A 13,815-nucleotide genomic window follows, 5' to 3' on the forward strand; every position below is an offset into this window, starting at 1 on the left:
TTGTTGTTGTTGTTTTAGGTTAAACGCCTCTATATTTTCCAGGACTACACGTTGTGAAAGGATACACCTATTTTTTAGTGCAGAAAGAAGTCATTTTCTAATACGTAAGAAAAAATGGTTCTTACGGTTTGCTGCTCATATGTATTTGCAAGAGTACTTCTTTGGTAGCGCTATGTCTTCTGTTTCCTTAGCACATGCTGGGGATTTACCTGGTAGGAATACCTATATGAGAAAAGGGGTAAACAAAACACTATAATTTAATACAAATCACAGAATTTTATTGATAAAGAATAAGTGCAAATATATCATACAAATGAGCTAATGCAAATATAATAAAACATCAATAAAAAATAAAACAAAATATCAATATTGCATATGAAAGTAATGTAATTATATACTAATACTGTACTTCTGGAAATAAAATTATACTAATTCTATACTATTCAATAAAACCCTAATACTGTATCAAAACAAATAAGATACTAATGCTGTATTTTTTATAAAATGTCATCACTGCAGGGTAAAATGTTAAGCAATTCATTCATGTAATATTTCTTATAATTCTAGTCTGAATATTTAGGAAAATACAGATATTGTAAAAGTGATTCAACATTTTTTCCGACAAAGATACATTTACAGATTAACAAATTGTCGCTGTTCTTTGAAAAACTTGTATGTCACTTTATATATGAAAATTTTCATACATTTCAACAGCATTACTTATTTGAAATATTTTAAAAACACTACTATTTGGTTTGCTACATAGACAAGCTCCTAGACTACAATTATATTTTTAATTTATTCATAAAGCTGTGGATATAGCCAGTCTATGTCCTCTCTCCAATCAGTTCTCTGAGAATAATCTCTAAAGTGTACTGGCATTTGTCACTTTTACTTTAAATAAAACAAATGGTATGTTTTTTAACAAATTCTTTATTATCAGTTGGGAGGGTAGTTTAGTTGTTACATTATGTTGTGAGAAAATCCAGAATTTTATATGTTAGTATTGGTCACTCTTAGAAAAATAAATTCAGAATTTACACAGATTCAATCGGTTTTATCACATCTTTCTGAGAAGTATTCAAATGAATTCCGGCGATCTATTAACTTTTTAGTAACGTAAAACATATTCCAGTAAATACAAACTTAAACTGTATAGAAAAAGAAGCATTTTTTGTTATTGTTTACAGATTTTGAAATAGACCTAGCTGTGACCTAGCTGTGAATGCGAAAATAAGAATAAAAAATAAGTCAGTGCAATAAACTGCTAAATTTGAAAATGAAAACATTAAAATATCAAATTTACCTTCTTGAAATATATTGTTCTTCCCTTAAAATTCCATATAAAACTATTTTCAATGCTGCACTATTATGATGCTTCCTATAAATTGTATGTATTCATTTTATAAAATCGCACCTTTCATACACGTGTATTTTTTTACTTTTTAAAAACGGGCTTTAGTAGTTAAACAAATAAAATTATATTTTTTCGTAATTTAATACTATTGAAATTTTGATATGTTAATATCGATAGATCGATCTAACTGTCCCCTTAATTTAAGAAATGTACTTTCAATAATTTTAAACCATTTGCAAAATAGCAAATGCTGGTTAGCTCTTTGGTTCAATACATACAGGACTGATTACACCAAACAGGAAGTGAATACTCAGTGTTACATGTGAAGTAATCCAAAATGTGGTTCCATGCTGTTGATGAAATCTGGTTTAATGAGTCATATGAGGATGTGACAATTATATTTTTGGCTTATTGTATTGAGAAATGATCTAGATTATTTTCATTGTGAATTTCCAGGAATAAGTTTTTTTTAGAGGGTGATGTTCCTCAGAACAGATTATTTTTCTAATATGTAACATAACATGCCAATATTTTTCTATTTTTGATAAGTAGATGTGTCAAACTAAATGACCATATATGGTTTTCATATCATTGAAGGGTCATTCTATTAATTTTTTAACTTTGAGGGTTTAAAAAATGATAAATTTTAAAGCTTTATAATTTACAAAATTATGGTTAAGCTGCGTACAGGTGGTTATTCTGAATTAGAAAACTAATCTACAGTATGAAAATAGCGTTTTGACATTTATCTTAAATATGTTTCTCATTTGCCTTTTCTAAACGTTTGTCATAACCGTAACAACAGATACAATTTTCCTGTACGTAGAACACACTTGAATCTGTCAACATCATTGAAAACATTATTTTGCAAAACAAAAGTGCCTCAAAGGTTCAAAGACTTTGTAAAATGATTTTTTTTCTACACAGATTATGAGAGATCTGCTCATAATCAGCGTTAAGGAAATGACGTAGTATGGTTAACAGGCGCTATATTTGATGTTAACATTTCGTTTTAAAGAAAGGTTTCCAAAAATATTTTTTAACAATTGTATAAAACATAAATTAGAAAAAAAAATCTGTAATGAAATCTCTCTTTTTAATAACAAAGTGTCATATCCGTAACGACCATTATGGAAATGAGAGTTACAGAAATGACAAATTGTTTAAATTTTGTCACATCACTGCTTCATTTATTCTAAGTAAGTATTTTAAATTCAAGGTGTTATGCTCTTAAATCTAGATACAGCAATTTGGCTGATATAAGCGTTACGGTAATGACAAAAAGTACACTCACTAAAAATAAAACATGTAGACCATCAGAATATACATATTCCATCATATTTTGTAAAAGACAAAATGAAAACCTCACAACATTCTTCTATGGCACCCCTCTGAATGATAATAAATACTTAAATATGTTCAGATACCACAGGGATTCCACATGAGTTAAGGAAATGACATAAAATTTAGGGACAGATGAAACTCAATATTTTTTTTTGTAATTTTTATACCAGTTATTTTTATGATGTTACTTGCAAGTAGCTCATAAATTTATTTCAAGCAAACAAGTCCACTGAAATTAGCTAATAACTGTTGCCTGTATGCATTAAATCGATTTGTTGAAGTCACGTCCAGTTGAGGGACACGTAGTTTTCCTTATCCCTGGTGATGATAAAAGAAAGTTTTATTAAAAATACAATAAAAACTAAAATAAACAACTGATATATGCAACTATAAAGGTAACTGGATTCGCTCTTTCTTAATAGGCAGAACCCAGGTGGTTGTTCTCGAGGGCGAGAACTCTGTTGAGTTCCTGTGACATCTGGTGTGCCCCAAGGGTCTGTCCTGGGGCCTCTCCTCTTCATTCTATATATTAACGACTTACCTGATCATGTAAAATCCCAGGTCCGACTTTTTGCTGATGACATCTACATCTACATCTACGGGGATACTCCCAACAATCAATTTCTGATCATAACTGGGAGGTCGGGGCAGTTGGTTAAAAACATGTTGCTATGTTACATGATACATGGTATGCATGTGTTAAGAGAGTAAGAGCAGTAATATATATAGCTTTGTTAAAAATAAAAAACAGGATGATGACATTAGTACATATGCGAGTCTAGGTCAGATGTGAAGCGCTGAAGGTTCACACTGTCCTTGATGTTATAAGGCAAGGCGTTCCAGTATCTGATCATGCAGGGGAAAAAGGAGTTTATATGATATTGTGTTCTTGAAGACGGAATGATAAAGTTTAAATTTCTAGAGGCTGTCAGATGGTTATGATCTACAGAGACGAGGTTGTGTGATATTTTGTACAACATTATTAGGGATGCATGTATTCTTCTCTGTTCTAATGTCTGCCATTTAAGAGTTTCAAGCATTGATGTTACGCTGCTTTAGTATGAGTAATCATTCATAACATATCTGGCTGCAGCTCTTTATACCTTTTCTATCTCATATGCTAAGTTTTTCTGCCATGGATGCCATATGGTGTTACAATATTCTAATTGTGGGCGGACGTATGTTTTGTAGGTAGTTTCTTTGATATTAAGGTTATTACATTGTAGGTTTCTTCTTTTTATGAATCTGAGAGTGTTATTAGCTTTTGAAGATGTAGTTTCAATATGTTTTTTTCCAACTAAAGTCATCACTAATAGTAATCCCAAGATATTTAGCATTTTCTGTAGTTTTTAGTTCTGGATTATGTAATTTATATGGAAAGATGATATTTTTTCTTTTTTTGGAGATTCTTATGATTTCGCATTTATCAGGATTGAATTCCATAGACCATTTACGTTCCCATTATTCTGATTTTGTCAAATCATCTTGAAGTTTGTTTAAAGTCTACTAATGAGCCGATGGTGAGGTATATGATGGTGTCATCAGCAAATAAGCGTATTCTACTTTTAACAGAGTCGGGAAGGTCATTGATGAAACAAAGGAAGAGACAAGGACCCAACACTGAACCTTGGGGAATCCCTGATAGAACTGGTAGAGAATCAGGGTGTGAGCCTTCAACTACTACAGATTGAGAGCGATTACTAAGGAAAGATTGAATCCAAGACAGAGATATTTTGTTGACACCAAGTTTCATGAGTTTAGAGAGAAGAAATTGATGATCGACCTTGTCGAAAGCTTTCGAGAAATCCATTACAATGAGATCTGTTTGTTTTCCAGATTGGAGATTGTCAAAAATTTCTTGTGCAAAGGATAATAGTTGAGTCTCACAGCTATGTTTGGAATGGAAGCCATGTTGGAAAGGTGTGAGAAGATTGTTGCTGTCGAGATGGCGCATGATGTTAGAGACCATGATATGATCCATTAGTTTGGAGGCTATGCATGTCAAGGGGATTGGCCGGTAGTTGCTAGCTTTATATTTAGGATCCTTTTTATATACAGGTGCAACGATAGCAGTTTTCCAGTCCCCTGGAACTTTACCAGTTCTCAGTGAGTTCTGGAAGACTTTAGTGAGAAAAGGAGCTGACACAGCTGCCTATCTTACTATCAATAATACAACTGATTGCAATAGGTTACAACAAGATCTTGACACCCTACAGAAATGGGAAAGTAAATGTGAAATGCACTTCAACCCAAGTAAACGCCAGGTTCTTAACATCTCACGAAACAAACATACAATACAATATGATTATATATTGCATGGCCAGATCCTTGAAACAGTAACAAATGCTAAATACCTTGGTGTAGACCTAACAAACGACCTCTCCTTTAACACTCATATTAACAAAATATGCACAACAGCAAACAGAACACTTACAACGTAACATCCAAACTAAAAACAAGAAGGTTAAAGAAATAGCATATAAGAAACAAAGACAAATATCAAACAGGGAATGCCTAATACAAAAAACGCAGCCTCCCCAAAACGAAACCCACAGCACGCAGACACGCATACCACAAACACACACGCACACACACGCGCGCACACACAAAGCCAAACAAAAAAAACAAAGGCAAATATCAAACAGGGAATGCCACGTACCACAAATGCAGCATCCCCAAAACCAAACCCACAGCACGCAGACACGTACACCACAAACACACACACACATACATGTGCACACACTCAAAGCCAACACATTAGTACAAAACGAACAAACAAAGGAACACAGTGGGGCACCGCCTTTGAACGGTCAGTGGCAAAAACACAACTGGGGAGCTTAAACCGGTTTATGGTGCGCACCCAACCTCACTCTTACCCCTACCATGTTCCAAAGACACGGGACAGTGTAAATAAAAGTAATCCCCTCCAGGTGAATCTCTAACACACGTAATGGAAACAAAAAGGCATGGCATGTAAAACACAAAAATGCTCGTGTATAAATATATCAAAAGCAAACCTTTAGAACCAAAAACGCATGTACTCAATGCCTTTTCAGAAGACAGAGCAACAAGAGAAACACCCTTAAGGGCCCGATGAAACAGGCCAGAAGACAGATAAAAGATTTTCTTAGCAATAGACAGCAAAGATAAAAGATAAGATTTATTTTGAGTCGGCAAGACATTTACAAATAACTGTCTTGCTGACTCAAAATAAATCTTATCTTTTATCTTTGCTGTCTATTGCTAAGAAAATCTTTTATCCAAGCAAACACCTTCCCTCTTATACCATAACCCCAAATCTTTCTTAGAAGGCGTTCATGAGGCACCTTATCGAAGACAGCAAAGAGTTATGGTGAATGGGTCAATGAGTTCCTGGAAAAGAGTTGTAAGTGGGGTACCCAGGGTAGTGTCTTAGGACCTGTTCTATTCTTAATCTTCATAAATGATTTGCCAGACGTAATGAAAAGTGTGACCAAATTATTTGCTGACGATACCAAACTATATTCTGACTCTGCACAAGAGTTAATACTTCAAGATAGTGTGTTTAGTGCATGTGAATGGGCTCAAAAATGGCAAATGGTATTTAACAGTAAGAAGTACAAGCACTTACATTTTGGGAAAAGGGAAATTATTGATACCTTTTATATGAAAAGTAGTAACAATCAGATTACATAGTGAGAAAGATCTTGGAGTTGTCTTTGATGCAGATATGAAGTTTTCTATTCATATCAATGTTATATTTTATTGTTTATATGAAATAAAAAAGGAACTGAATTGGTAGAATGTAACCTACATACTGCACCCTACAGACGTTTAGTGGTTTTATGCCTAATTATTTGGAGCACCTGCCGCAACACAAAGGATTGTGGGTATTGCCAATGTAAATCAAGATGGCGGCGATCAACAAAAATTGAAATTCCTTACCGCGTTAAATGTATATTTACAAAATGCACTAAGGATAACATATCAACACGTATGTCACAGATTTATCAGTTAGTGGTTAGAGTTGTTTTGTAATAAAGTAAATTTTAAAAGTTTCTGGCATCTCACCAAAACATGAAGTAGAAATATTTAAATTGTGACCATAATTTCAATTTATTTGGCTTTACATAAAACGAGCTATAAAAATAAATAGATCTACAACTTGAAAGGTTTCAACTTGAAAGGCATATAGAACAAATCTCGCCAACATCTGCTGAATGAGATCTCGTTTTAGAAAATACCGGTGTCAGGGATATAAATTAACACTCGCTCAGCGCGACCAGATTTGAAGCTGGTCGAGTCAATTTTCCAAAATAGTCGCCAAGCCGGCGAATGGCTTTGGATATTATGGGTTTTTCCGAGACTGTCTTATTAATATGCACTAAGTTACTTAAATAGACCAATTAAAATTACCAATATATACCACTAATCAGAATACGCGGTTCATTTACTCCGTCACTAACAAGGGCTGCGCCCATAGAAATACAGCACTAGAAAGTAGAGGTTTATTGAAGGTTGTTAAAGAGCTTAGAATGGCCGGTTGCGGCGACAATAGGAAATATCAGGATTATTAAAAGACCTAAACTTAAGGCCAATGAGGACTTTTAATGAAAAATAGGCTGTTAACAGACCGCCGCTGCATAGAACACAGACCGCAACAAGGTTTGTACTTTTTGTACAAGTAATAATTTCGTGACGGGTTGCGAGTCCTGTAACTCGACAATGTAATAAAACATATATGGCCCAAAATGTGCACCTCTGCACAAGTGTGTCCATTTGTAACCTACTATATACATTTGGTTACTGGGGTTACTTACTATATTGCTTAATTAGTTAGTATACAAAAGCACAGGTTCAAAAGAAATTTCTATTTGGAGAAAATTACAAGTCTGAGGTGCACATTTTGTGCCATATCTATAATAAAATACTAGAATTCAGATGTCCATAAGCGTGCAGCCTCTATCAAAATGACCATAAACAACCCAAATCCTTGAGTGCTGCAAAAATCATTCAAACTTTAAGTGTGTCTGTGTTTGAGAGGCTGTATCCTATATTTAGAACATGTCAAACACTGGTTGATTACAATTTTCCTTTTCAGTGTGAGTATGATGAGTGTTCTGTAATTATATTTAAGAAATTGATGTATTTTGGCAGAAAGCGAATTACAAGACTTATTATTAAGTATGTCGATCGAAACCACTGTTAGTATATTTTTCCGCTAATAATGATTGGGCCCCTAACTTTAAGGCCCCTAGAATTTGCCTGTAAGGAGCCCAGATGGCTAATAGGGCCTGAGTGTTAATTTATATCCCTGGGTGTATGAAACAGACTGCAGAAGGATAAAAATTTGTGTGGTGAAAAACTGTCTATCAGATGGTTTGTTTATAATGATTTTGCTGTTAATTAATGTTATTAGTATTTTCTACACGGGGCATGAATGAATTTATGATTGGAAGTCTGAGAAATCAACAGCTGTCGTTTGAAAATTAGACCTGATTCGGTTTATTACATGCCGGCTGTATCGCCAGTGTAATACTTCTGTAGCGGATCTTGTATCGGGTGGCCTCGGTAGCTCAACTGGTAGAGCATTGGCATGGTAAACCGAAGGTCCGAGGTTCGAGTACTGGTCCAGGCTGCACAATTTTCCTGAGACTGTTACATTTGGAGGTTCCACCGAGATGTTCACCGTTGGAGCCCATGCGGGGTGAAGCAGTTTGGCTTGGGTGTGCATCTGAATTTGGTTAACAGTCTGCGGCAGACATTGGCCAGGAGTGCCAATGTCTCGCAATAAGAGGGAAGGTAGCGGTTCTCGTATCGGGTGACCTCGGTAGCTCAATTGGTAGAGTGTTGGCACAATTCAATTCAAATTTATTCAGGCATAAGATCATAAAACATTATGTATAACTTTTACAGTAAAAATACATGTATACAGTGACCAATATAAATTAAAATGCTTTGATTAGAATTTTATAAAGATCTTAAAATAGATATACTAATTAATACATGAAAGATTAGGTCAAGTGTATTTTATAGTTTATGACATAGAATAAAGATATGATCTTAACACCTTGGATGACCCATCAAAGTAAAACTAATCGCTTATTTCCAATTGGGTAAGCCGAAGGGCCGAGGTTAGAGTCCCAGTCGAGGCTGTACATTTTTCCAGAGACTGTTACACTTTAACCTTTACCCTGCTAAATTTCTAAAATGGACTGGTCCATCATTTTATTTGGGTCATTATACAACTTATTATTCAACGGGGTATTAAATGAAAATTTACTGACTGAATAGCGAACAGTACAGACCGTGATAGCTGATCTTGGTCTGCACTAGTCGCAAAAGCAGAATCACTTGCCGCCAGCAGGCTAAAGGTTAATAAGCATCTGTTGATTTGATAATAATTGATCAAGTCGGCAAACGCTTCAGTAAGATAACGCGCTGACACAAGCTTACGCGAGATTATCTCCTGTTGCCATTTTGTGTATTTTATACTTCTTTGTGTACATTAGTCATTTCGAAGCCATAATTTTTTTACCTCGTATTCAAGTAGCTGGAATTGCCATTACATCATTACCTTTGAATTTGTTAGTGTGCCTGCAACCTGCACCTGTCAATCATACTAAAACTAACACCCTATGCTGATTGCAAGCTTAGTTTTTTTGCATAAATTTGTGTAATAATGTTAAAAATAAGCCTTTTAAAAAATTCTCTTTTCTATGACTTCTTCATTTATTAGCATATTTGCAAATTAGGCCGATTATTTTTGGGTAATTCAGCGTCAGGCTCTCACTCTTCTTTTTTTACTGGGTGACGATGCATCCAAGCGAGAAGGTCATCATCGTGATAAGAAATCCACAATTAAGTGAAGTGAATTATTGACATTTTGAAACACATGACAAAAACATCTTTTAGATTTAACTTAATTAATAAAACCAAACACAGTTACAGTTCAGTTTATTATCAACTTGCATTGCATGAATTAATGTTTGATATAGTATACCTCAAAACTCTTTGAATTCTGGGTTAAATGAATTAAGATTAAAAAAAGTTTTTTTATCCTAAACAACTTTTGAGTAATCATGTATTCGATATACATTGTTATTTAATGACATAAATTATCTACATGTACTTAAAGCTATTACAACCTTTTTTTTCACAATTTCCGATGTACTGGTTACACAAGGAGTGAAGATAAGCAAACCAGTCAAGTGCGTCGTTTCATCGTACTCTTATTTTAGCCATATTTGTTTACCTGCATAATTATTATGTCAAGCTGTTTAAGAAAACATTAATAGAAAGTTAAACGCACAAATATATCAGAAGGATGAAAGATGCATGAAATATAAGGGAAAAAAGTAGAATTACAGTGAAACACTGCTCGCTCGAGCATCTATGACTCGAGCACCTGGGCTCGCCCGAGCAATTCATATAGTCCCGACCGATTTCCTTCTATTTTCTATGCGAAATTACCATGGCTGGGTCGAGTGTCAATAACTCGATCGTTTGAGCATGACACTTGGTCCCTGTGTATCAATTTATTCTTTATTTCTTCTGGCAAACTCGAGCAGAAGTGTTAAAATTTTTCACACCTTTGGCGGTCAGAATGTATCGGTTAATCAAAAATTTTCACACGCAGTGAGAATTGCGTAGTCTATTCCCAGTCTATGTTAAATGTTTTTTTGTCGGCAGTGCTCCAGCTAGCTATTTACAGCAGGGCGCATCGCCCGTTCCGAAATTCGTTCCGCCCTGTTGCCCCGCCAGGCACCCTGCCCGTTTTACAACCATTCATTTCTTTTTTTTAGCCAAACTTCCCTTTTTTGCCTCAGTGATTATAATACACAGCTTTATTGCCCCCTTTTTATTGAGTGATACACGCTGGGGGGCATTGACATAATTAGCAAACAATTAAACAATTACCTGCTGTAATCGTGCCCGAGGCAGACCATGATATTTTAGACTGCTCCACTAGCATTAAAATCATTGAACCTTAGTGTTAAAACAGTTTGCAAACCAGTCTGAAATCATTATCATTTCGCGCCACCTGTCAAAGTGTACTTTCGTTTTCGGTAATATAGTCGTAAATACCCCTTTATACACAACTGAAACTTAAGTCCAGACAACAGACATTTATATGTAATTAATAAAAATCGATCACAATCAAATTTAAATAGGAAAATATTTTGATTTTATTGTTTTACAAGTTTTTGAAATCGAAAGTAAGTTGTCGTCTGCTTTGTGAAATTGCCGATTTTTCATGAAGATTTCTTTGAAATTAGTTTACTAAGATGTAATGACAGGGTACACTTTAATGTCAGATACTGTGAAATGCCGTTAAACTGTCTTTGCATCATAATATTTTTTCAAAAATATTGTTTAAACTGGACATTCGACGACTTTTAGAAAAAAGTGTAACCATATCCGGATATAAAATTTTGGATACCTGGAATATGTCTATTACAAGTGCTAAACTTGCTTTTAGACTGTTGTAAGTTAAAAACTTTGCCTGATTTCATTTATTTAAGTGGAAGTTTAAACTTTATTTTCTGTATATAATATGTTGCAGGTATAAATTTATAAATATCAAGTAGCCTACATGGAGAAGATGTGTACTGAAATTGTAACAAGTAAAATAGGCCTAAACACATAGATATTGTTATTCAGTATGTAATTACAAAGAAATGTTACAAGTTGAAAATCAATGCCAAGTAAAATACAAACAGCAGAATTTTTAGTTAATAAATAGGTGCATTAGAGATGACAGACATAGCCTATTAAATGACCATACCTAAAGTGTGCCAAAAAACATGCCTAAATTATGCCAAATTCCATGCCTAAAGTATGTTAAAATGCACTGTATGCAGGATCTATATTTTTTTCCGGGAGACGGTCCGAGCCACCACCCTAGGATGTGCCCTTTTACAGTGCAGCAACCCTGCCCTTTTTTAACTAGCTGGAGCACTTGTTTGTCGGTATTATTTTATAATGAATTTATTATTGATAAACGTTAAAGAAGAAAAGTTTATTGATCAAATATCGATCAATTTACTGATTACTAAAACATCTTTCTGTGGATCGAAAAAGATAGTTATGAAATTTTGTACTTTAATCAGTATAGTGTTGCATCAAAGAAGAAGTAAATAGCCATTCATTAAATTGAACAATAATTATGATGTGACAATTTATGTTTGTTCGCTCGAAACCTGGATAACTCGAGATTGTGCTTTATCCTGCGACCTCCAGCTGCATGTTTTTACTGTACTTTTATCAATGTTTAATTGCCGTGAAATTCTTAGGTGCAGCATCATTGCTGTGTACTCTACTAGGATATTGTCACAGTTATAAATTCCACAGTAGGGATTTGGCTACAATAAATACTAGACTGATAAGATTGTTGTTTAATAGTTCAAAAATTTTGAAAACATCACTAATAAAAGAGATATTTTTAACTTTTTGTTTATGAAAATTAAAGAGTATTTTTTAAGGACCTTGTGTAATTCTGCTTGATTAAAGCGCATGCTCCGGATCGTTCAACAACAACAAAATAATTTTTTATGCCCGGTCTATGATTGGAGATATTTAATATAGTATTGTCAGTCTTCTCCGTCTTACGAATTAGCGTTACAAATGACTAGTTGCAAAATACCCATACTAGAATGATTGATACAGGCAGATGTACTGTGATTCTCATCTTCAGGAATACTGCCTCATTTGACTTTGACTTAACCTCATTTTACTTAGTCTTTCCGACAAGATGCCACGAGGGCATCGCGTTATTGAACTTTAGTTCTTAAAAAAAGCTATTTCTTAGAGGCTTTAAACTTATTACTGACAAAATATGTACGAAAACACATGAGAATTTGCTGTTTTTATACTTGACGATGAAAAATCGAAAACGTTTGTCATGCTTTTATCAGTAACTGTATCGATTAATTTTCTGATTTGAATATACACTACTTCACTTGCCTATTGGTTCAACGACGGAAATAATTTTATTGTGCGCGTGGTTCGATTCACGAGCGGTCATTTTTTTTTTATTGGTTAAATATTTTAGAAACAAATTCAAATTCGAATGTTCATAATATGATCAAATTCAATTTGAAGAAATTATTTTTTTGCCAAATCTGGGCTGCTGCTTGAAGAATAGACAATTTGTGCAGTTTTCAAGATTTCATCCACGCTGAAACTGCCGACTCACAGAACTTCACCTCTGTTCTGACTTCTGTTATATTTTTAGGTGACCTAGTATTGACGATTCATCTTGGTGTTATTCATACAGGTTTTTTTTTTTTAAAGTAGACTTCTGGAGTTATTGATAAATTTCAAATTCTGTGCTTGATCATGGACCTTTTGGCGTATTATAATACAGGGTAAGCTCCCAAGTTTATTGTGTTTAAATGCTGTGTCTTGTTTGACTGTAAAACATTCCCAATTCTACATCAGAACTGGCTTAATGAAGATTTATGAATCACTTTTTATGCCAAAAACTTTAAAGAGAAGTGTGTTCTGCTGTAAGACTATAATTTCTTTTTTAAGGGACATAGCACATTATCGTCTTCCAATTGTCAAACCACTGCAAGGACATAGACTTTAATCACCATTAAGATAACAGGGACTGTATAAGATTGTATTAAATTGTTATTGTCAGCTAGATATATTACTGTGGCTATGGGTTTCCTACGTGTGTCTTAGCTAATGCGTCTAATTTACCAGTCTGTAGATACAAGTGTGATTTCTTATTTAGAAGTTTGTTTTAGCTCACCTGAGCATGAATCGTCATGGTATATTGGATGGTCCCTTGTCTGGCTTCGGCATCGTCCTCAACATTTGCTTTGAACATGCTAACTTGACTTGGTCAGAATGTTTGTCTGATAGATTAAAACGGGTCTGTAGGTCAAACTAGGTGTAGTCGATCAAGGAAAATCTTGTTGACACCTAGAGGCACAGTTGGACTCAATCTTTATGAAACTTGGTCAGAATGTTTGTCTTGATGATTTCTAGGTCACCCGGTCAAATCAAAGGAAAAGTTTGATAACACGCTAGAGGCTACATTTCATGAAACTTGGTCAGAATGTTTATCTTGATGATCTTTAGCCCAAGTTCGAGTCTGGGTCATGTGGTGTCAAAAACTAGTT

At 34.4% G+C, this 13,815-nt stretch overlaps 1 protein-coding gene across 4 annotated transcripts in view; it reads left to right on the forward strand.

The window, feature by feature from the left end:
* Window positions 1–6,573: 6,573 nt before the first annotated feature.
* LOC123528107 (uncharacterized) overlaps window positions 6,574–13,815 on the forward strand; it is a 63,226-nt gene continuing 55,984 nt past the window's right edge. For 3 of the 4 annotated variants that reach the window (XM_053519353.1, XM_053519348.1, XM_053519361.1), the window contains exon 1: window positions 6,602–6,693. In XM_053519353.1, the coding sequence (XP_053375328.1) occupies window positions 6,677–6,693 (17 nt within the window). In that variant the 5' untranslated portion in view covers window positions 6,602–6,676. Of the gene's footprint in view, window positions 6,694–13,815 lie in introns of all 4 variants that reach the window. The other variant, XM_053519357.1, reaches the window with a different exon arrangement.

Source organism: Mercenaria mercenaria, chromosome 1 (assembly GCF_021730395.1).
Source record: "Mercenaria mercenaria strain notata chromosome 1, MADL_Memer_1, whole genome shotgun sequence".
In the NCBI taxonomy this organism is placed as follows: Eukaryota; Metazoa; Mollusca; class Bivalvia; order Venerida; family Veneridae; genus Mercenaria; species Mercenaria mercenaria.